Genomic DNA, 25,285 nt, shown 5'->3' on the forward strand with positions numbered 1-25,285 from the left:
GACTATGCTGCATTATCCAGTGAGCCCTAAATCCAGTCCTGAGTGGCCTCCTAAGAGAGAGGCAGAGGGAGATTTCATACATACAGAAGAAGGGGAGGCCACATGCAGGCAGACACGGAAGTAAGTTGGCCACAAGCCAAGAAGTGCTGCGGTTTTGGAAGCCCCAGAAGCTGGAAGAGGCAGGAACAACCCTCCCAGAGTATTTGAAGGGAGCATGGCCCTGCAGATACCTTGATTTCAGCCCAGAGAAACTGATCTGGGACTCTGGCCTCCAGAACAGTGACAGGGTGAGTTTCTGTTGAGTGAAATCACCAAGGTCAGGGTCATTTGTTACAGCAGCCACAGGATACTAATATAGTTAAGTCCCTATCCCTCTCCCTCTCACCTGGAAAAGCTCTCCAGGCCAGCTCTGGTCCTGGCACCGGGGTAAGGTCAGCACTGCATCCCATTGTATAGATAAGGCAACTGGAGTCACCAACGCAGTAAGTGGCAGAGCTGGGACTCAACCCCAGCAGTCAGGCCTGGGTTTTAACCACTGGGCTCTATGCCACGCCCAACAGTGGCCTCCATGCCTCCACCCAGACTACTGAGACCACTGCAGGGGAAGGCACCTCATCCAGGCAGGGAAGCCCACCAGCCTCACACGGGCAGTCCATGCTGCTCAGCAAGTCTGGGTTTCTCTAGTAAGCCACCTCCCCATGGTCAGGACTGTTTCATACTTTTCTACATTCCCACCATTTCCTCCCCTGCTGTCCTCACCTTGAGCTTCATTGAGAAGCATCTGACAGGTTCATCCCATGTTCCCTCTGCAAGCCACACACCTGCTGCATCTACATAGACTCTGCCATCCTTCCTATCATGACAGATGATGGCCCAACTCTTGTCCAGTCCTTCCATCAAACAGAATCTCCCTGCAAGGGTGTCCCAGCCACAGGACATCCTTGGAGGAAGCTGGGTAGCCTGAAGGGCCACATCACATCTGGAAACGTGTTGTGTTGTCTTCTGGTTTCAGTAATGCTGCACCTCCTCCTAGTCTTTGCTATCAAGTACCTTATAGCCTCAAGTTTTCTCTGCAGGTGATTTTCAATTATAGCATTCCACCAAGTGTAATGTGTACCTACTGCGTAGTGGTACCTACCGTGCCAGGCACTGTTGGAGGCACTGGGGATGAATCAGCGAGCAAGACAGAAGGTCCCTGCACTCACAGGACTTACTGCCCAGGTGGGTAAGACGAAATACAACAACATTAATTTGAAAAAATAAGGTAGTTTCTGGAAGCCTTGAGTGTTGTGAAGAAAATTAGAATTTCAGGATAAAGAATGGAGGCAGTGTTGCTGCAGGGAAGGCCCCTCACTGGCTCTAATGACTCTTCAATCTCTGTGCCATCTACACCTCCCACCCTGGCCTGGTCCTCTTTTGGGTCCTCAAATGTCCACATCCCTTCCTACCTCCTATGCATGCTGCCCACTCCAAAATGCTCATCACCAGCTCTCAGCTTAACAAGCCTCCATTAGAAGCGTCCTCTCCAAGATTCTTTAACAGAGCCCCTTGTCCCTTCATAGCTCTGACCACAGTGTAGAATCAAAGAATTACCAGTGCACAGAGTTGTATGTGCTTGTGTAAGCTCTATAAGGACAAAAACCAAGACACTTGCTAGTGTCCGGCAAACAAGTCTTGGATCTACCACAGTGCTTGGTGCAGAAGGAGCCCTCAGCAAGAATCTGTTGGATTCATCAATCCATTAATTACTTTTTAAAAAGTACTGCATGCATGAACCAGCAACCCAATCAAAGAACAACTGAACAAAAGAATCTTGGATGAGTTGTTTAATTTCCCTGGGCTTCAGGTTTTTAGAGATGAGGAACAAAATCATTTCTCTAAAGTGTTTACAACGAATAAAAAGAGTAGAAGTTGTAAAAATATACCATATGGTTGGCACATAAAAAACTACTAAACACACATATTTAAAAGCCTCAATTCGACAAATACTCATGAAACACTTACTTTGTACAAACACGATTTCGAGAGAGTTTAGAGGCAATGTTGGTAGCATCCAGAAAGAGTCCTAAGCTTGTTCTAATAATAGAGGAAACAGATATAGATCTGAACTTCTTTTTTTGTCTTATGTTCTTTGACTCTCTGAAACATCTAAGCTCAGTCTTTTCAAAAAGCTGTTCGGTCAATAGAAGAAAAGATTGAAAACACTCAGGCCTAAGCCAAATCCATTACTACCTGTGTGACCTTAGGGAAAAACCAATAAGCCTTTCTGAACCTGTTTCCTGGTCTAAAACGGGAGAGTTGTGAGAATTAAATAAGATCACAGGCGAGAGGTGTGTGGAGTGGTCAGGCCTAGAGTAAGGCTAGAGCTAAAACACGATCGGCACTCTATGCCCCTAGAAGCTTCCAGAACCAGCCAGTCCTGCCTAGTTCCTCCTTCCTCCTGGTCCCAGCATGTGCTGAGACTGAGTCCACCTCCATTATAACCACAGTCAAGGAGCCTGATAAAAATCAAAGGAAATAGTCCTTCCTCAAATCCTCTCTGTAAGACAGCCTATGAATAAGCAATGTAAAAACCACCACGCACACCTAGGAAATGCGCTTCGTCAAAAATAACTCAGCAGGATACAGCAAAGTTATGGCTCTGATGGGGCTTGAAATGAGGGGGTAATCAAGTCACCTAATGGCATATTTCGAATCCCAGCTAAGCTTCATGTTAGAATTACAAATGGGATAACTGATGTGCCAGAGAAAAATGCTATTTTTAGTGGGGAGTGTATCACAGATTTCCACGCATACTAAGCTCCTGCCATTCTGAGTGACATTTTCTTTCTGGGAGCATCTAACCAGGACTATACAGCAAGATGAAAAGATTAAAAGTAATTGGCAATGCTATAATTGAAAAAAAAAAAAAAAAAAAAAAAGACTGGGTTCCTAAAACTAGTGTCCAACCACAATGCCTGAAACAGAACTGGAGTTCAATAAATATTGAATGTTGGGACGGGAGGGAGGATGGGAAGCTGGGGGAGAGGAAGAGAGGAATGAATTTAGCTCACAAGCTGAACACTCTCAGTGCAAGCTTGATAATCAATGCTAAACACTCTTCAGGCAAAATAAGACAAGCTCCCAAGAAAAATGAATATAAAATTCCAGAGGTGCAAGAACAAAACCATTATAAACTTCAACATTCCTATTGTACTCAAGCATCAGGACTGGCAAACTGCAGCAGCTGCTTATAATTTCATATAATGTAGGGATAAAGACTGGGCTTCTTATGCCCCATTACTTTTTGAATAAAAAACAAAGACAGGAGGATTAATACTTTCCTATTTTAAAGTACTAATTACTTTAATCGGAAGGTTATGGAGTACCGCATACTTGCAAATTAAATATCCAGGTGCTGATTGCATGATCCAAATCTTTTTACTCTACTTGTCATTTTCATATTTTGTAAGAAAACAGACTTTTTGCTCTGAAGTCATTTGATAATTAGCTGCTCACACCACTTAATATAGTAAGTGACATTTATGAACCTCTGCCAATAACTTTGCCTTCCACTGCTCGTCCATTTCTCCCTACTACTTTAGACAAGGTGGCAAATTTTAATTTGTAATACTTGGCATTCTGATTAGGGAATTAAGTGAAAATGAAGAATGGCATCTGGATGGCTGCACAAGGCTTAATTAACCAAGCCATACAACTGGCACCCAGAAACGGATGAATAAGCCCTGACTCCCCTCTCGGTACAAGGTCAGCCCTGCACTTATGAGGCTCCAGGCCTGGCTCTTCACCAGGCACCCAGTGAAGAAGGAGCACCCATTCAAACAAGAGGGGAGTCCCTTTCTTCTGAGAACAGTCATTGAGCTCACAAAGTGGAATGAGTCAGACATAGCGGGGCTCTTCTCTCAGGCCAGTAGGTAGTTGCTCCTGAAAAGCATGACACAGAGCTGCTTCTGATTCTACCTAGGATCTACCTCTTTGTGTCACAGGACACCATTTCTCGGACCCAGGGAGGATCAGGAAGCTGCTCAGTTTTGCTCCCCAGGTCTCCCATGTTCAGTATGCTTTCAGTTTTCTTGAGAAAGACTCAAGGAAGAGCGAATCACCCTGACCACTTCTCTTTAGGGTCTGCTAATCTGACCAGGGCTCACAGCAGCTATTACCATAAGGACACGTCCCTATCACAAGTCTCTTTCACATCATTACACATGACAGTATCCCGAGGCTCTAGGTTATGGGTTCCCCGTTTGAGAGATGAGAGAACTGGGCTCAGAGAACGTCTGTAAATTATAAACGTGCCTGAGCCTAAACAGTGAGGAAACTCAAGTCCCATTCTTCACTCACCAGATGTACTGCTGTGGGTAAACCTCTCAACCTAGCTGAGCCTCAGCTGCTTCGACTATCAAACACTGAAAATAAGATGCCATACCAAAAAGCAGTATGATGAGCACCAAATTAAATAAGGGGTGTGACATGAGCACCAAATTAAATAAGGGGTGTGCACATTTCTAAAAGTGACATAAACATAAGGTATTTTATCTGAAAACATAAGGCATTATAGTTTATTGTCATCTTGATGATTCCAAATTCCCAGAAATTACCCTCCAGTGGGCAATGTGTGGGCAGAGAGCTATAAATCTTGAACCTAGAATAAAAAAGGTTTCCTGTAAATGATATCCAATATGAAGAGTTCACATTTGGCCCCATTATTAATCATCAGCAGTATAACAAGAAAGCAAAGCATGTTAAAATAAAAATAATCAGATACAACCAAATAAGAATTTGATCTGGGAGAAATGAAGCCCAGCTTTGAATGATCTCAATCTCTGATTGGATTAATATAATCCATAATTATGCTACTAGCCACTTAGAAGAAGATAACATCACCCTCGTCCTCAGATTGTCTTTTCAACTTCATATACAATGTCTAGCACATAATCAAAAATACACAGAGATATGAGACAAGAAAATATGATCAAACACTGAGTGGTACTCTAGATAACAGACACAGAATGAGGGTACAGATAATAACGTCTTCAGACAGCGACTTTAAAATAATTTTGTTTGAGAGTAAATAAAAAAATGAGATTGAGAGTTTTGGCAAAAAAAAAGGAAAATTAAAGAAAACATAAAGAAGTCATCTTAAATATCTGTTGAAAGGAAAGAAGGAATGGCAAGGCCATGCTGATGAACCTTATCTAGTTAAGGTTACCTATTAGACTGTGACCCATGTGTCCATCCGGGAGAAATCTTGGGCAATGATTAAGAGCCTGGACAATGGAGCAGATGACCTGAGTTTAAAACCTGAACCTATGATTTACTAGTATATGCCCTTGGGCAAGTGACTTAACCTCTCTCAAGTTCTCATCCATAATATGTTACAGAGAGCAATACCTACTTCAAAGGCTTGTTAAGAGGATCATACGAGTTAGTTCTGTAAAGTTCTTAGACAGTGTCTGGCACTATCTGCTATTGCACATAGGAAGTATGATGTTAATATTCATTAACTATGTAAGAAGAACTGAATTCAGTTCAGCATACAGTCACATCACCTAGTCTGGCCTTTCTCCCCTGCTGCTTCTTCTTTATTTTCTATACTTAATACCCCAATCTGCACATCAGCCACACTTGACTACTGACATCTCACCAAACGCACCTTGCTCCTTTCACATCCTTACATCTGCCCTTTCTTTCCTCTGTCTGAAAATCGTTTCCATGCTTAATCAATTTGGAAAGCTTCTTCATAAGCTTTCAGAATCAATTCATATTCTCTCCCTCTTAACTGAGTACTAGACTTAATACCTGGATGATGAAATAATCTGTACAACAAACCCCTGTGACATGAGTTTACCTATATAACAAGCCTATACAATATCCCTAAACTTAAAAGTTAAAAATAAATAAAACATTTAAAAAAAAAATAATTAGTTCAGGCTGGGTGCGGTGGCTCACGCCTGTAATCCCAGTACTTTGGGAGGCTGAGGTGGGCAGATCACGAGGTCGGGCGATCAAGACCATCCTGGCTAACATGGTGAGACCCCGTCTCTACTAAAAATACAAAAAAAATAGCCGGATGTGGTGGTGGGCGCCTGTAGTCCCAGCTACTCGAGAAGCTGAGGCAGGAGAATGGTGAGAACCCGGGAGGTGGAGCTTGCAGTGAGCCAAGATCACGCCACTGCACTCCAGCCTGGGCGACAGAGTGAGACACCGTCTCAAAAAAAAAAAAAAAAAAAATAGTTCAATGCCACCACCTCTGGGAAGCATTTCTATGACTTTCTCAGAAGTAATTACTTCCTCTTCTGTGCTCTGCCACCCCTGACCTTCCCATTAGCATAGTGGTCACCCAATTTTGTGGTCACTTCTGTTTATGTTTCAGTCTTTCCTACTAGATCAGACTTCCTTAGAGCAGGAAGTATGGCTTCTACACTTCTTTTCCTAGATGCCAAACATTCAGTGAATAGCAGTTGTTGAATTATGACTACAGAGTGACAAATGATTAACTGAATGAATGAAATATACTCAGTGTTTGGTCTTACGTCACTGTCGTTAAAACATTCATCACATCTGTGGAAGTATAATGGGATTTAGAATTCTTACTCTTCTAAGGCTTGAAGCATGCTCCCAGGGTCCTCAGAAGACAGAATGTCTATCATTTGGTCGTTAAGGGAAAGGTCCTCATTCACGCCATCAGCTGAGGTGAACGGCAAGGGTTCCAGCTTGCTGTCGTACTGCCAAACCTTCAGGAGAATTGCAGAAATAATAATTGATTGGGCCTTCTTGTAAATTCCATGTGCTGAGAAAGCCAGGAGGGAAGGCCAGGGGTCTGCAGTCAGAGTACCCAATCAGCCCCACCACTGTGAACACGGTAAACTCAGACAAACTTTTGCAAATGTCCTTGAGCCTCCGTTTTCTCTGCAAAGAAATGGGATCGTAATTCCAATAGCCCTACGTGAGGACATTGTGTAAGTAAAGTGGAACAATGGAAAGAAAGAACTTTTCAACCTGTAAGACCTATAAAATATTTCACTGTCATCATCTTTATCATTATCAGGTAGAGGAGACCTCACAACGGGTATGGTGGACCTCGACATCAGAGATCTGGTTGGTTTCTAATCAGAATACAGGATTGGGCGGGGCGTGGTGGCTTACACCTGTAATCACAGCACTTTGGGAGGCTGAGGTGGGTGGATCACTTGAGGTTAGGAGTTTGACACCAGCCTGGCCAACATGGTGAAACCCCGTCTCTACTAAAAATACAAAAATGAGCCAGGCGTGGTGGCAGGCGCCTGTAATCCCAGCTACTCAGGAGGCTGAGGCAGGAGAATCGCTTGAACCCAGGAGGTGGAGGGTGTAGTGAGCCAAGATTGCGCCACTGCACTCCAGCCTGGGCAACAGAGTGAGACTCTGTCTCAAAAAAAACAAAGAAAAAGAATATAGGATTGTGAGCTGGAAGTGATATTAAAGATAAATAAGCCCAACCCTCTGATTGGATAAGAGATAGATCTGTTTCATCTCCAGTATCATTAACACTGCAAAAATGCATGATTGTTATAGCTAACCTATACCAATTCTTGTCCCTGTGGCAGATATTATTTTCAGTGCTTTCTTTGTGTTACCATGAAGCTGTTACAACAAGGAAGTGTTGGTGCTCCCACTTTACAAATAGGAAAACTGAGGTTCACAGAAGTGAAATAACGTTATTGAAGGCCACACATAGCTCAAAAGAGTCCGGTTGATTTTTGATCCCAATCCAACTCTGAAGGCTGCCTTCTGTTTTACAGCAGACCACTGACCACTACTATGCTGGCAAAAAAATAAAGAAAAATGTGAAAAGAGTTCATTCTGTGATGCCAGGAAATAAGTACTGCAAGGGTCTTTAGGCCTTAAATCAAATTCATACTCTTGCTTCCCTCTGTGCAGTTCTCATGATCTGCCCTAATCTCTGGAAAATGAATCCTGCTCCGACATCAAAGCAGCGGGGTGCGTTTAGTTCCTCTGATTGATAACAGCTTTGGGAGAATCAGTACAAGGTCTGATTAGATGGGCCGTTTTTCTTCTCACTTTTGCCCGCCAAGGAGACTGTGGGCTGACCTCATTTTGAAATGACAATCCTCTCCTCCAAGAAGCAGGGACAAAATGCGTAACAGGCTCCTCACCTAGGCTGGGGTGGAATTTTCAGCCTCCAGGGAGAGGGGGTCCCCAGAAGCTGGGTCCCAGCCTGTGCCTGGCCACGTTAAGCAAGTTGTTTAACCTCATGGACCTCAGTGTTTTCAAGCTAAAGTGAGGGAGAAAGATGATATATGTTCCTGCCAAGGTGGTGCACCTCTGGCTGACAACGAGTCACAGCAGGGGCCCTTGCATGGTTGGTTCTTTGCCATGTCCCCTCCTTGAGCACTGCAGTGCCCACCAACCCAAGACCCACCAGCCAACACCCCCAGTCCTTCTGCTGGCCTTCAGACGCCATGCCAGGGGCATATCACCTTCCTTCTTGCTTTTCTGCCTCCTTGTCGCCAACCAATGACTAATGGAACTTAGTGGACATCTCTCCCAGCCCCTCGCCCCCCAGGTGAGCGATGCAGTGGCTGGTCTGCCCCATCTCCAGAGCCTCCGAGCAGGACTAAGCCCATCAGGGCCCAGGTCCCTGATGAAACACACCCTTTACCAGCCACCTTCCCTTTCTGCCTCACTTCCTGAGATCACTTCCCACATAAACTACTTGAATTGGAATTCTGGTCTCAGGTGACAGGATGTGTGTGGGTGACGGGATGTGTGTGGGTGATGGGATGCGTGTGAGTGACAGGATGCCTGTGGGATGATGGTATGCCTGTGGGGTGACGGTATGCATGTGGGTGACAAGACACGTGTGGGGTGATGGGGTGTGTGTGGGTGACAAGACACGTGTGGGGTGACGGGGTGCATGTGGGTGACAAGATGCGTGTGGGTGACGGGATGCATGTGGGTGACGGGATGCGTGTGGGTGACCAGATGTGTGTGGGGTAATGGGATGCATGTGGGTGATGAGATGCATGTTGGTGACGGGATGCATGTGGATGATGGGACGCGTGTGGGTGACGGGATGCCTGTGGGTGATGGGATGCGTGTGGGGTGATGGGATGTGTGTGGGGTGACAGGGTCCATGTGGGGTGATGAGATGCCTGTGGGCGATGGGATGCGTGTGGGGGACGGGATGCGTGTGGGTGACGGGATGCGTGTGGGTGATGGGGTGCGTGTTGATGACGGGATGCGTGTGGGGTGATAGGATGTGTGTGGGTGACAAGATGCCTGTGGGTGACGGGATGCGTGTGGGGTGACGGGATGCGTGTGGGTGACAAGATGCCTGTGGGCGACGGGATGCGTGTGGGGTGACGGGATGCATGTGGGCGACGGGATGCGTGTGGGTGATAGGCTGCGTGTGGGTGATGGGATGCGTGTGGGTGATGGGATGCGTGTGGGTGACCGGATGTGTGTGGGGTGACGGGATGCGTGTGGGTGATGGGATGCGTGTGGGTGACGGGATGAGTGTGGGTGATGGGATGCATGTGGGTGACCAGATGTGTGTGGGGTGACGGGATGCGTGTGGGTGATGGGATGCGTGTGGGTGACCGGATGTGTGTGGGGTGACGGGATGCGTGTAGGCAACAGGATGCGTGTGGGTGATGGGATGCGTGTGGGGTGATTAGCTGTGTGCAAGTGACAGGATGTGTGTGGGTGACGGGATGCCTATGGGGTGACAGGTTGCCTGTGGGGTGATGGGATGCCTGTAGGGTGACAGGCTGTGTGTGGGGTGACGGGTTGAGTGTGATGTGGCTGATGAGATGCATGTGGGTGACAGGCTGCATGTGGGTGACAGGTTTTGCATGGGGTAATGGCTGCAGGGGTCTCCCACCTGGTTGCTGGTTAGAAGTTTTAAAAATGACTAAACCAGGCATGTTGGTGTGTAGTTGCAGTCCCAGCTACCTGGAAGGCTGAGGCAGGAGGATTGCTTAAGCCCAGGAATTCCGAGTTGTAGTGTTCTGTGATTGTGCCTATGAATCGCTGCTGGACTCAGCCTGGGCAGCACAGCAAGACTCTGGCTCTTAAGAAAAAAAAAAGAATGATGGGGATGCATCCCAGGACAAACATCAGTTTTGGAGGTGGGCCCTGGGCATGGGTTTTTGTGCACAGCTCCCTCAGTGATGATGATGGGGGGATCCAGGGCTGAGACCCACAGAAATGGGGGATGAACTTCAACCTCACATCCACCATCTTCCAAACCACCCTCAGGGCAGACTCACCCGATGTCTGGTGAGCACGCTTCCCTTCAGACACTGATAGTGAACCATGAGGAAGAGGGCAGCCCAGGTCAGCACAAGGGAGAGAAGGAAGGCAATGAAGAACCCTGCTGCATGGAGGCCGTGGTGTGGCAGAACCTGCAGAGACAAGAGGAGAGCAGGATTCACGCGTGGTCAGACTGCAGGTCTCCCAGGCCACACAGATGATCCAGTGTCAGAGTAGACCAAGCAGGGAGCCAGGGGACTCACTTGCATTTGAATCCCGCTCTGCCAGCTACTAGCTGGCTGCCTGGAGGCCCTCACTGGTCCTCTCTGAGCCTGAATTTCCTCAGTGCTTGACAAGTCTTTCAAAGTAAGACCTGAGGCATGGTGATTTGCACACAATAGCGCCATCCACCCCCAGGCCTAGCACATCACAGACACTCAAGAATGTTAAGTTCCCAAATCAAATACATGATAATCTGAAGGATTTATGACATTTTTTGAGAATCATGGGCAGAATTTTGCAAAGGCCAGAGGAAGAACCCATGGCATCCTCACCTTCCCACTACACTCTATCACTTTAAATAATTAAACCCCAATTTTTATGGTATTACACTTAGAGAAAATCTCTTGTCTTCTGACTAGTGAGATTAGTGGCTCACACTTAACCCCACCCCTCCTTCCCTGCTTCTGCCTTCCAGCATTTATTAGGTTTATAACATATATATTTTGTTCTGCAACCAGAATTCAATCCTGATTATTGTTTATAGGTTAATTCCAGCAACTACAAATTTTAAAAGACAATATTATTATGATTAGGCAAATGTTGCTCACTGCAGAGTAAAGTAATTGGATCCAATCCTGTGTCACTAAATATCTGCCCCTCAAAGGAGTATGTTCCTAATTCAGTCCCTTTTCTCACACTTGATCAATGATTTCAAATCAGGCTACATTTTTAGTTTGCTTCAGTGTGAATTAGCATTTCCTTGTGTGACTTTTTGTTTTTCCTGAAGTTTTTCATGGCCTATCTTTTTTCTTCCTAGCATAAACCTATTTTCTTAATAATACTATCTGTTACAGGGAGTCAAATTTACTTTTTCTTAAAGTCATCATTCCCAGAGTTCTTTGACTTTCTGATTTAATCAGACCTGGCTACTTTCTAGGTTTTCCGGTATCACAGAGAGATTTTCTTTTTCTTCACTGCCTTCTATATTGTCACAGCATTACTCATTGAAGAAAATCTGTTTCTTGGATCCCATTTCTTCCTTTTTCTTGGATAATTTTTTTTTATTTTGATGAAGTATCCTAAGTATCTATTTATTCTCAAGTAAGTTTGTTTAGAGAAGATATTCTTTTCTCACATTTGGCAATTCTGTCACTTAGTTCTCAGTTTGATTGATAGTATGGCTGGCTACATAATTCAAGGCTCAAAATAACTTTCCCTCAAAATGTTGATGGTGCCACTCCACTGTCTTCTGACAGAAGTGTGCCTGATGACCTTTTGGAAGGATCTGTTTTTGTTTTCTGGGTGCTTTTTAAGATTTCCCCCTTTTCCCTATAGTTCTGAATATCCTACCATTTAAAAGATTTTTTAATACATTTCTAATAATATATAAAAAGGCTTATATACTAATGTAACTTTGCAAAAAATACACACAGTATAATCTCCATTTCACTAAAACAAAAATAATGTGCATATATACATATACATGTGTAAATTATAAAGAAAATCCTCCAGAATTTTATTTGAATGTAATTTCTTGATGACATTTTTCACTTTCTTTATGCTTGTTTTCTAATATTTCTACAACGGGTATGTATTACTTGTGTAATAAGAGACATAATAATTATTATTACTACTATTATGATGATGATTATAAAAAAATGTAAAGGCAAATTTGATAGATGAAAATCACCCAGACTGCTGAGGCTTTGTCAACCCAAATCACAACTCCACTTCTTCCTATTTTCAATCCTGCTCCTTTCCGTTTCCTTTTATAGGGGGTCACTGATTGTACCAAGGGTCCCCAAGGCCACCTGCATACAATCCCACTCACAAGTATGGTTTATTACAGCAAAAAGATACAAAGCAAAGTCAGAAAAGGGAAGAATGTAGTAAAGTCCAAGGTAAACAAGACACATGTTTCCAGACTCCAGAGGAGTCACAAAATACGTGCTTAATCCCCCCAGTGAGGGGTTGTGACAACTCATGTGAAATGTTTTCTACCAGGGAAGCTCATTAGGGACTCAGTGTCCAGGGTTTATATTCAAGGCTGATCACATAGGCACCCTGGCATGTACCAAAATTTCATACTCCAAGAAAAACAGCAAGTAATTAGCATAAACTATACTATATGTAAAAAACAGTTCAGGCACAGGGAGCCACTCTTATCAGTTTTAAGAAGATGGGAATCCTGAAATTCAAGTTTCCAGTCACCAGCCCAGGATCAATCTTGTAAGCAAGTTTTTCTAAGGATAGCAGCCTCCAGCTGGATATGCTAATTCTTCTCTGCACAATGGAAAGCATATTATACCCCAAACTCTGCATCAGCATCTGTCTCCAGAAAAGCCAACCTGTGACAATTAGTTGAATTTAAAATGACTCCACACCATGGGTCACCGAATGTTTTGTTTAGGAGCTAGAAGACAATTAGCCTATTCCTCATTCTTGTGGCCACAATGCAGATGGTAGTCAAGGTTACATTTTTTCTGACAGACGAATGAGGCCACCCTGACCTTCTAAACTGTCAAAGTTAAGTTAGGTCAAAAACAGGAGCTTCAGTTCAAATGTTTATTGAAACCTGAATCAAAGTGTGATGCCACTTATAATTTGTCTTTCATAAATCAGCCTCTGTCCACAGAGGCTGTTATCACAGACAATCAGAGAACCAATTATGTTTTCTTGCTCTAACATCCTCCTGATCCTAAATCTTGAATTTTGATTAGCACCAAAATGAAATCCAAGTACTCCATTTGTTCTGGACATGTCCCTCTGCTCCCTGAGCCCTGACTGTGTACATACTAGACAAGAAAAGAATCGATAAGCTGAATAAACATAAATAGCATTGCATGGAGGTTATGTCAAAATATTGATGGAAAGGAAACTAAAAAAAATCTATCTGTAAAAGAACACAGTAGTTAAAGATCAGCAATCTGTTTTCAAGATTGTTAATCCCCTTTACCTTCAAAGAAGGCAACAACTTGTCTTTTCATCTTCAAGAAGAAGGAATGGGAGGTAAAGGGGATTAACAATTTTGATCATCTACAATATGCCAATCTCTGGGCTAGATAAATGTAGTGAGTTGAGTTGAGTTGTGCCCTCCAAAAACACATGTTGAAATCCTAACCTCAATACCTATGAATGTGACCTTATTTAGAAATATTATTTATAGATGTAGTCAAGTTAAGATGAGGTCATACTGGGTCACAGTGAGTCCTAAATCCAATGATTGTGTCTTCACGAGGAGAGGGAGATTGTAGACACACACAGAGAAGATGGCCACGTGAAGATGGAGGCAGATACTGAGGGATGCAGCTATAAGCCAAGGATTTCAAGGAATGTTAAGGATTTCTGGAGCCACCAGAAGGTAAGAGGCAAAGGAAGATGTTTCTCCAGGGTCTTTAGAAAGAGCATGGCCCTGCCTGCCAACACCTTAATTTCAGAATTCTAGCCTGCAGAACTGTAAGAAAATTAAATTGTTGTTTTAAGGTACCAAGCTTGTGGAGATTTATTATGGCAGCCTGAGGACACTAACACAATGCTTCATAAACTTTATTTCATTCAATCTTCTGTAATCCCGTGGAACATGTATCATCCCTGTTCTACTGATAGACAAATGGAGATGCAAAGAGATTAAAAAATTAATTGAAGTTCACAGCTAAAACAGAATTAGCTCTGCTGGACTCCAATGTCTACACTTGCCCCACTAAAGCTGGACACTACTTACTGTCCAGGGGGCTGCATGTTTTTCTAAAATGTTTTTAATCCTAATCTCCCATACCGTGAAGTTACTTGTATGACTGACATTACATATGGGCAGCATCACTCTACTGTAAAAGGCAGGAAAAGAATTCTCTCGTATGTTCCTTCTCCCCTTCTGTCTCCCTGCCTCCCTCCTTCCTACTTCATGAAGTGGAAATGGACAGCTGAGTCAGGCTACCTCAAATCTCTTCCTCTTTCCACTTCCACCTTCTAAATCCACATCTTGAGATCTTACTTTCATTTTGCCACAAGGGCATTGCCAAGAGAAACTGAAGAGTAGAGGTACTGTGGGCAGTTCAGTGGAGCAGGGTCTAGATCAATGCTTAAAGTAGCAACACAGTTGTGAGAATGGAAGACTGGATCTAGGAAGAGGGAAAAACCAGGGCCAGTTCTGCAGATCCCATCACCTTTCACCCCCTTCTCTTACAATTCTTGCTTTCTGACACCAAGTGACAAGCAAACCTAGGCAGAGCCTACCTCCATGGGGCAAACCCACTCATGACCCTCACTTTCTTCACTTATCTGTGTTGTTAAATTACGCTAGGTCCTGCCCTGCCTACAACGCCTCTACTCTTCAATCTTCCTCCGTGAAGAATGACCAAAGAAGAGTAAAATCTCAATATGTAATTTTATGAGAAGGCTCCACATAATCACTACCATCACTATAATCATCACCAACATTAACATTACCACCATGATTATCAACACCATCAATATCCCCATCATCACTATCTTCACTATCACCATCATGATCAACATCTTCATTAACACCATCATGATCACCATCAGCAGCAGCATCACCATCAAATTCATCATCACCATCACCATCACCACCTTCATTATCCATCATTTTCATCTTTACCATCACCATCAACACCATCATGATCACTATCAGCAGCATCACCATTAAATTCATCATCACCATCACCACCATGACCATCACCACCATGACCATCACCACCACATTATCAACATCATCAATATCCCCATCACCATCATCTTCACATTGGCCATAACCACCATCACTATCAACATCATCAATATCACCATCACCATCATCTTCACCATCACCATCACCACCATCATTGTCGACATTAACAACAACCCATCACCTTCACCATGACCATCACCACCATCATTATCAACATCATCAATATCACCATCACCATCATCTTCACCATCACCATCAACACCATCATCAGCAGCATTATCATCAAATTCATCATCACCATCACCACCAGGACCACTACCACCATTACCACAGCCACCATCATTATCAATATCAATATCTCCATCACCATCATCATTATCAATGTCATCAATACCCCCATCACCATCATCTTCACATTGGCCATCACCACCATCACTATCAACATCATCATCACCATCATCTTCACAATGACCATCACCACTATCATTGTCAACATTATCAATATGCCAATCACCTTCACCATGACCATCACCACCATCATTATCGACATCATCAATATCTCCATCACCATCATCTTCACCATCACCATCAACACCATCAGCAGCAGCATCAGCATCAAATTCATTATTACCATCACCACCATGACCACCACCATTACCATAGCCACCATCATTATCAACATTATCAATAATCCCATCACCATCATCTTCACCATGACCATCACAATCACTATCAACATCATCAATATCACCAGCACCATCATCTTCACCCCCACCACCATCAACGCCATCATGACACCATCAGCGGCAGCATCACCGTTACCATTGTCATTTCAGAGAACATGTATTATGCAGATACTAAGCACCAGGGATGGACCCAAGTGCTTTACATGTATTAATCCATTTAATCTCCATAATAATACTCTGTGATGGGAACTATTTTAACCCCCACTTTATAAATTATAATGCCATTGTAGAAATAAGCTTTTAAAATGGCCCAAGGTCCCAGAGAGAGTAAGTAGTAGACCCGAGACTCACATCCAGCAGCTGGGGTTAGTGGCCTTCACACCCCACCTGCCTCTCCTAGGCTGGCCCTTTATCAGGAGCCCTGCATCGAGCCATCAAGGGTTTGTACCACTGTTAACACTTTCATTCCCACTCTGGGTATGCAGCTCACCTTTTGGGGGTGAGGGAGTAGTAGCAGGGCAGATTTTGGAACTCCTGAGTCTCTGGCCAAAAGCCTTCCTAATCCCTTCAAACTTTAATTTTGTCCACAGACCAGGCTTTATTCCTCTTTCTTTCCTTTCTTTCTTCCCTTCCCTCCCTCCCTTCCTGCCTCCCTCCCTCTCTCTCTCTCTCTTTCTTTCTTTCTTTCTTAGATGGAGTCTTGCTCTTGCTGCCCAGGCTGGAGCGTAGTGGCACAATCTCGGCTCACTGCAACCTCCACCTCCTGGGTTCAAGCGATTCTCCTGCCTCAGTCTCCCGAGTAGCTGGGATTACAGGCACCTGCCACTATGACCAGCTAATTTCTGTACTTTTTGTAGAGATGGGGTTTCACCATGTTGGCAAGGTTCGTCTTGAACTCCCGACCTCATAATTCGCTGGCCTCGGCCTCCCATAGTGCTGGGATTACAGGCGTCAGCCACCACACCTGGCCTCAAACAATATTTTAAGTGCAGAATTCTTACATCCATTTCACATGTGCAGAAACCAAGGTTTGCTATAATTTTGTTTCCCTGAAACTCTATTGAAGTAGACACATCAAGTGGGCTGCCAGGACTGACTCCATGTCTGGATATGATACTACACCTGCCTGACTCACTGGAGTCAATGGAGCCCTGTACTGGGTGCTGGCAGAACAAGGAGGAACCAAAGCCAGGCCCTGCTCAAGGAGCTCACATCCCACAGAGGAACGAACAGGCAGGCAGATGCTGATGCACAGTGTGCCTGGGCTGAGGCTGGGGAGCCTGGAGGACTCGGGGTGACGGGGGAGCTCCTCTTCTAGCTCAAAGGACAGGAGAAGGCTTTCCAAGAGGTGATCCAGTGGGCAGAGGAGAATGAGCTGGGCCAGGGGGAGGGTGAGCCTGGAGAAGGACTGGCCTGAGCAGGGCCTGAAGCTGGCAAGAGAAGCAGCCCCAGCCCAACAGGGCCTTCGAGAGCAGGTTAGGGATTTGCCGTGTCATCCTAAGGGAATCAGGGGAACAACTGAGAGGCTTTAAGCTACGAAGAAATATGGTTAGATCAGTATTTTAGAAAGATAACTCTGGCCGCCTTATGACTTCAGCCTGGAGGAAGGTAAACCTGGATGCCAAGAGAGAAATGGGGGACATGAAAAGAGGCTGCAGGAGGCAACAGGACACGCCAGCAAGGACCATGGACTTTGGCCTTTGATGAGGGTTCAACTCTTAAATCCACCCCCTTCCACACTGTGGGAGGCTGGGTCTCCCCAGCTCTGAGAGGCAAGAGGTTAAAAACAGAATTACCATACAACCCAGCAATTTCACCCCCAAGCACATACCCCAAATAATTTAAAACAGGTATTCAAACAAAAATCTGTTCTCGAATGCTTACAGCAGCACTGTTCACAATAAGCCAAACATCCTGATGAATAAAGAACATGTGTATATCCATAAAATGGAATATTATTCAGCCATAAAAAGGAATGAAGTTCTGGTGCATGCTACAACGTGGAGGAACACTGAAAACGTGATGCTAAGGGAAAGACGTCAGACACAAAAGGACACATACTGTGTGATTCTGCTGATCTGAACTGTACAGGGTCGGCAAATTCAGTGACAGAAGCAGAGGAGTGGTTGCCAGGGACTGGGGGAGAAGGAAATGGGAAGTCACCAATGAAAATGTTCTGGAAGCAGACAGTGGTGATGGCTGCACGACACTGTGAATGTAGTAACTGTCAATAACACTAAATGTTATGCTGTGTGTACTTTACCACACACACACAAACAGTGCCTAATGTTTAGGGTTATGGTACACAGAAGTCAGTAAATCTGAGCCGCTATTACTACTACTGTTATTGGCTGGTGGGAAGGGCACAGACTAGGAGACAGAGTCAACGGAGTGTTGTGACGGAATGGATATGTAAGAGGCCAGACACAGGAGGAGCCAACAATGTCCCTGAATCCAGCTCGGGGGACGGGATACTGGTAGCACCCACCGCTGCAGTGACAAGTCCAGAACCAGAAGTGGCTGAGAGCACCAGAATCAGCCCCATGTTAATCATACTTCTGAGATTCCCTTAAACATGCTGCAGCCAAACTCCACTGAGAATCACTGTAAGTTCAGATTCCAAAGAGCATCTTTACCTTAAACCTCATTGTCTAAGAATAAAGAAAAAGATGGTTATCCCAGCTTCCCATCCCCTAGAGTCCTCCTTACTTTCTTCTTGTCTCTGGAAAAGAATCATCCACGATTACCACCCCTTTAATCACATATTAGCAGGAGCAGATGCCTTTGATGAATTCTGTCACTGCACTTATGAAGAGCGATGCTGGATAAACAGGCCTTTCAAAATGAATGCTTTAAAGGCTCAGAATCCAACACCAAGTTACAAAAGCCTGATGAAGAATTGTTTACAGAGTTTGACTTCAATTATGTACTAAATATATTTATAGCCTTGTGGATGGCGAGATGCGAACATGTTAGCAATGGTTCTCCCTGCTGGTGGGATTACGGCATGAAGCTATTTTATTCTTCCAACTTTTCTGTATGTAGAGGGTGGTGGTAAGGAGAGGACATTTCTTCAAAATGCCCACAGTGGCCTTATATTAAATCCCACCCACCCAACCCTTCAAAACACAGAAAATGCTTGATGAACATGGGAGATGACGAATGTTTTCTCTGGAACAGAGTCTGTGAAACATTTACTTGAAATCTTTTACTTTGAGCTTGAGACCCAAGAAGCAGAGGGGTGAGTGGCTTGTTGGTCCTTGTCACACAGTCCTTGAGGGGCAGTCCTGAGGGCAAAGAGACCCTCGGCCTCCCAGCTGATAATTCTGGCAAGAGTGAGATGTCAAAGGTAATCACAGGCAGAGACAATCACACTTACCAACGCAGCTTTGCTAATTTACCAATCTAGCGAATAGCATCTGGAGTAGAGAACGCATCACAAAGCATGATTCTGACTGCAATGGTCCTGAGTTCTGAACCTGGCCAGTTCCCAGAACCTCTGGACCAGAGGTTTTTACTCTAAAATGAGAAAGTGGGACTAGATAATCTTTCAGGTCTCTTCCAGTTCAACAATTCTATTCTGATGTCAACAAAAATGGATTAAGTGCCATCCAGAGGACTAATCTCAACTTCACACAGTGCCAGGCTTTAATAAATGATCCAATGCATAGGACCGCAGCCAAGGGTACAACTAGCTGGCCAGGGGAGGGCTAGGGCATCACAGAGTGCAGATGCTGGTCAGGGTCCAGCAGGAGGTTTGTAAGTTGCCCAAACAACAGGTAAGATAAGAACAGGATGTGCAAAACCAGAGCGTAATGGAAAACAAATGCACCCAGTGGCCCTGGGAGATGGTGAGCAGGGATCAGCTTTCCTGATGGATCCTGAATGGGGCCCCTCAAGAATAGAAAGCAGGCAGGTTCATGTTTTAGAGAAGACCACTCCAGCGTGGACAATGGGCTGGGTAGGGAGTAAAACTGGAGGCAGAAAGGATAGGACACTGGGGCAGTCATCAAAACAAGAAATGCAGGTTAGGGCAATGGTTAGTGGGCTTGGAATGTCCATGGAGAAGGCAAAAATGATAACGTGCAATTGTGTGCAAACCCCCGAGCCTACAAATCCAACTCAAAGCCATGTCATTTTGCCTACAGAGTGACATGGGCCGCCACTGTGCTTCAAGGGCACCTCGTAAGCCTCATCTTTGGGAAATTATCATACCGTAGATAGCTGTCTATTGCGGCCTTCCATCTCTGATAAATTAATACTAAGATTCTCTTTATATATTAAAAACATTAATCTTTTGTCTCTTATGTATATTACAAATATTTCCCCAAGTTTCTCATTTATCTTTCTGAGTGCTATTTTTAAATGTAAAGTTTGCAACTACGTGTACCTAAATCTACAGTTTTCTCCAGATCATATCCTATTAGCCCATATTTACTTTTTACAAATTGTTATATTTACTTAGATTTTAATCTAATTAGGAAACTCATTTTTATCTTTCTTTCAAAAGACCCAGTCAGTTGTTACCAAATTCACGGATGATACATCCTCCTTCTCACATTGGTTTAAAACATATGTGTAGATGTGTGTGTAGATTTTATCTTTTGTTCCACTGGTCTGATGTTCCTTGTAGCAGGCAAACACTGCATTACCATAGCTTTGTAATTTTTTTTTTTTTTTTTTTTTTTTTTTTTTGAGACGGAGTCTCGCTCTGTCACCCAGGCTGGAGTGCAGTGGCCGGATCTCAGCTCACTGCAAGCTCCGCCTCCCGGGTTTACACCATTCTCCTGCCTCAGCCTCCCAAGTAGCCGGGACTACAGGCGCCCGCCACCTCGCCTGGCTAGTTTTTTCATAGTTTTTAGTAGAGATGGGGTTTCACCGTGTTAGCCAGGATGGTCTCGATCTCCTGACCTCGTGATCTGCCAATCTCAGCCTCCTAAAGTGCTGGGATTACAAGCTTGAGCCACCGCGCCCAGCGCTTTGTAGTATTTTTAATATCTGCTAGGGTAAACCCTCCCACATTACTCTTCATTTTCAAAACTTTCCCATCTGGGTTCATAATTTATATTTTCAGGTGAAACTATTTTTTTCACATCCCCTCCAAAGTCCCATTAAAATTAGTATTGGAGGCTGGGCGCGGTGGCTCACGCCTGTAATCCCAGAACTTAGGGAGGCTGAGGTGGGTGGATCTGAGGCCTGAGCTCTGGAGTTCAAGACCAGCCTGACCAACATGGTCCATATCTACTAAAAAGACAAAATTAGCTGGGCCTGGTGGTAGGTGCCTGTAATCCCAGCTACTCAGGAGGCTGAGGCAGGAGAATTGCTTGAACCCGGGGGGCAGAGGTTGCGATGAGCCAAGATCGTGCCACTGCACTTCAGCCCGGGCAACAAGAGCAAAACTCCGTCTCCAGAACAACAATAACAACAACAACAAAATTAGTATTGGAATTGCACTCTGAATGAATTGGGGTACCATAACAATTGGTTTAAAAGTCTCTCTCTGATTAGACTTGAGATCCTGGCAGCAGAACACTGTGACCTGTTCTCTTGGTGCCTGGCACAGTACCCGGTCCTTTCATGGGCACATGTGATGAACACAGAAGGGGATATCTAGTGCCATCTGAGACCTGCACTCAATGTGTGGTTCTTATTTTCTCTCAAAAAGACAGAACTCTCATCCAGGAGACAGAAAAGGGAAGACAACTTCTTGAGAAAAAATGAGAAACAATTTCTTGGGGCCTCATTTTCCTTGGCTGACATGTGTCAGTTTCACCCTCAGGAAACTAACAGGAAATTAAGGAGATAATGGGGTAGCTCCCAGATGTGGCAGAATCTCCATTTACACAATGGAAGCCTCCTGTCTTTACCCTGTATTTTTAAACTGCCTGATGCAAACATCAGGGGCGCTGCCACCCTCCTGGCGAGCTCATCCTATTCATCACCACCACACCTGTCTGGTGTAATTCCACAATCTCTGCAGGTCCCCGCATCAGCCCTGCTGGAACACACGCCATGACTGCCACGGCCTTGCCTCACCCTTATGTGTGTGTCACCCAGTAGTGCTTGGTTCATGCCTGACCAGCAGTCAACACCGGCTTAACCTAGAAGTCAGATCTTCAGCTGCTCCTTCCCCAACTTTAATTAAATCTTACCTTCAAGACCCAATTGAATTCTTCCTCCTCCAGGAAGCCTGCCAGTCCACCCAGCCCATGGAGTTCTCTCTCTCTCTGCTGTCAGTGTCCATGGTACAAGCAATCTGTATTTCAGGTCACAAACTCACAAATTCAGCGAGTGCTCTGCATTCTTCGGTCTTTTTTTTCCATTTACTGCCTCGGTGTGAGGGTGGGCATGGTGGGTGACAGGCAACCCGAGTGTCCACGCTGCCGAACGCTACATTACTTCCTAGAATCTTGCACTGAGCCTGACATACACTTATAGCACCTGTGTGACCCCAATGGGCATTGGAGCATGAGGCCCTGATGCAAAACATTCATTGTCAGCATCACAGAACACTTGGCAGCTGTGTTGTTCTCATGTGTAAATAATAACAACAATACTGACGATGATAACAGCTGACGTTTATGGAGCCCTCACAGTGCCGGGCACTGTGTTGAGTGCTTTACATCCCTTGATCCATTTACCTCAACAACCATCCTGTGAAGTGAATATTGTTATTACTCTCATTTCACAGTTGGGGAAACTGAGGCCCTCAGAGGTATGTGACGTGCCCAAGGTCACATGCAATCAGTGGAGGGACAGGGATTCAAAGCCAGGCCTTGCGGTCCAAGAGTCTGCTGGGCCCACACAATACCATAGGGCCACCCTGTGCGTACACCTCCTCTCCCCACTCAACAGGGAGCTCCCTGAATGTGGTCCACAGCCTGGGGGCGCCTGTCCTGGGGGCTGATGTGGCTGAAATTCAGCCCTGGTTCCAAGGCCAGGACTTGCATCCACAGGTTTGCATCCCAGGGGGCAACTATTCCTCTTTCTCCTGAAGGCAACATGCAGGTGATGGGAAGCCTGGAAGACCCGGGCATGGCTCAATTCCATCCACAAGTGAGTCTGCGGCAGTGGGGAAGGGCTCGTAAATACCCTTACATGAGTGTTCTCTGCCTTTTATTACACTCATGCAGCGACCAGCCACCTCCTCCTGAGCAGCAGTCATCGTCATTGACGACAATAAGCTCAATCATGGGATATTTACCTGCTGAGTGCCATCTACAATGTACCGCGCAGTGGGGGACGTGGGTGAATCTGACACGGCCTCACCCGCCAGGAGCTCACAGACCACCAGAGAGACTTGTTACCAGTGCACCTGACAGCCCCACTAAACCGAACACTCACCTAAGGCCAGCCTTGTACTTTCTCTTCACCTCTTCTGTGCAGGACTCTGGCTCTCTGGGAGGCGGTATGGCCCAGTGCCTGGCAGCAGGGATCCGGAGCCAAATTGCTTGGGTTCAAATCCTGGTCCTGCCACTTACTAGCCATGCAGAAAAGAGTTAACATCTTCAGCCAGAGACTGGCATCCTCTGAAAGCCCTTCCTGTAGGGCTGGGCCTCAGCGGATGTCTGGGAACATGGATTTCGGGAGGGTTTCCACTATTTTCTGGTAAGAGTGGCTCTCTGTTTTCAAACTGTCTGTGCAAACAGTGTGGCTTAGGCCGAGCACCTGCTCCCCTTCTGGGAGTCTGGAATCCTGGTGTACGCCAGGCAGAGAGTGCCTACGTGGCCAGCCCCCAGTAAAAATTCTGGCACTGAGTCTCTAAGGAGCTCCCCTGGTAGACAATACTTCACATGTGTTATCACAACTCATGCTGGGGGAACGAAGCGTACCCTCTGTGACTCTGTTGGGAGAAGACTCTTAAAACTTGCAGGTGATTTTCTCCAAACTTCTCCCCATGCAACTTTTCCCTGTGCTGATTTTGCTTTGTATCTTTTCATTGTAGTAAGTCACGGCAGTGGGTACAACTACAGGCACGCATCACCTAACAGTGAAGAGATGTTCCTAGAAATGCATCATTAGGTCATTTCCTCATTGTGCTAACATCACAGAGTGACTTACGCAAACCTAGCAGACTACACACCTAAGCTCTATGGCATAGTCTATTCCTCCTAGGCTACAAACCTGTACAGCATGTTACTGTACTGAAAACTATAGGTAACTGTAACACATGCTAAGTATTTGTCTATATAAATAGATCCAAGTATAGAAAAGGTACCAAAGCCTGTAATCCCAGCACTTTGGGAGGCCGAGGTGGCCGGATCACTTGAGGTCAGGCATTCAAGACCAGCCTGGCCAATGTGGTGAAATGCCATCTCTACTAAAAATATAAAAACTAGCTGGGTGTGGTGGTGGGTGCCTGTAATCCCAGCTACTAAGGAGGCTGAGGCAGGAAAATCGCTTGAATCTGGGAGGCAAAGGTTGCAGTGAGCTGAGAACACACCACTGCACTCCAGCCTGGGCGACAAAGCAAGACTCTGTCTAAGAAAAAAATAAACAAAGAAAGAAAAGAAAAATACATATAAAAGAAAAAAAAATACACTTGTATAGGAAATTTACCATAACTCGAGCTTGCAGGACTGGAAGTTGCTCTGGGCGAGTCAGTGAGTGAGTGGTGAGTGAATGTGAAGGCCTAGGGTATGACTGCACACGACTGCAGACTTTAAAAACACTGTACCCTTAGGCTACACTACATGTATTTATTTATGTTGAGACAGGCTCACTCTGTTGCCCAGGCTAGAGTGCAGTGGCATGATCTCGGTTCACTGCAACCTCCACCTCCCAGGTTCAAGCAATTCTCATGTCTCAGCCTCCCGAGTAGCTGGAATCACAGACATGCACCATCTTGCTCAGCTAATTGTTTTTGTATTTTTAGTAGAGACTGGTTTAGCTATGTTGGCCAGGCTGATCCTGAACTCCCGGCCTCAAGTGATCAGCCCACCTCGGCCTCCCAAAGTACTGAGATTACAGGCATGAGCCACCGTGCCTGGCCACTAAATTTATTTTAAAAATATATGCTGTGCAGGTTTCTTCAGTAATAAGTTAATCTTGGCTTACTGTAACTTTTTATATTTTATTTTATTTTACTTTAAGTTCTGGGATACATATGCAGAACATGCAGGTTTATTACACAGGTATACATGTGTTGTGGTGGTTTGCTACACGCATCAACCTGGCATCTAGGTTTTAAGCTCCACATGTAATTTCCTTTGCCCCCTACCCCTCAACAGATTCCAGAGTGTGATGTTCCCCTCCCTGTGACTTTATTACCTTTGTCATTTTTTTTTTAACATGTTGACTCTTTGGTAATAACACAGCTTAAAACACAAATATGCCGTACAGCTATACAAAAATAGATCCTTTCTTTATATCCTTACTCTGTAAGCTTTCTATATTTTTAAGGTTTTTTTTTTAAAAAAAAAACTTCTTAAACTTT

The 25,285-nt window shown here is 44.9% G+C and overlaps 1 protein-coding gene across 3 annotated transcripts in view; it reads right to left on the reverse strand.

The window, feature by feature from the left end:
• EVC2 (EvC ciliary complex subunit 2) overlaps positions 1 to 25,285 on the reverse strand; it is a 148,398-nt gene that overhangs the window by 94,611 nt on the left and 28,502 nt on the right. For 2 of the 3 annotated variants that reach the window (XM_008017932.3, XM_073012516.1), the window contains exons 8-9: positions 10,272 to 10,406; positions 6,595 to 6,734 (exon numbers count right to left, since the gene is read on the reverse strand). In XM_008017932.3, the coding sequence (XP_008016123.3) occupies positions 6,595 to 6,734; positions 10,272 to 10,406 (275 nt within the window). The remainder of the gene's footprint in view (positions 1 to 6,594; positions 6,735 to 10,271; positions 10,407 to 25,285) is intronic. The other variant, XM_008017936.3, reaches the window with a different exon arrangement.

Source organism: Chlorocebus sabaeus, chromosome 27, assembly GCF_047675955.1.
Source record: "Chlorocebus sabaeus isolate Y175 chromosome 27, mChlSab1.0.hap1, whole genome shotgun sequence".
NCBI classification, from domain to species: domain Eukaryota; kingdom Metazoa; phylum Chordata; class Mammalia; order Primates; family Cercopithecidae; genus Chlorocebus; species Chlorocebus sabaeus.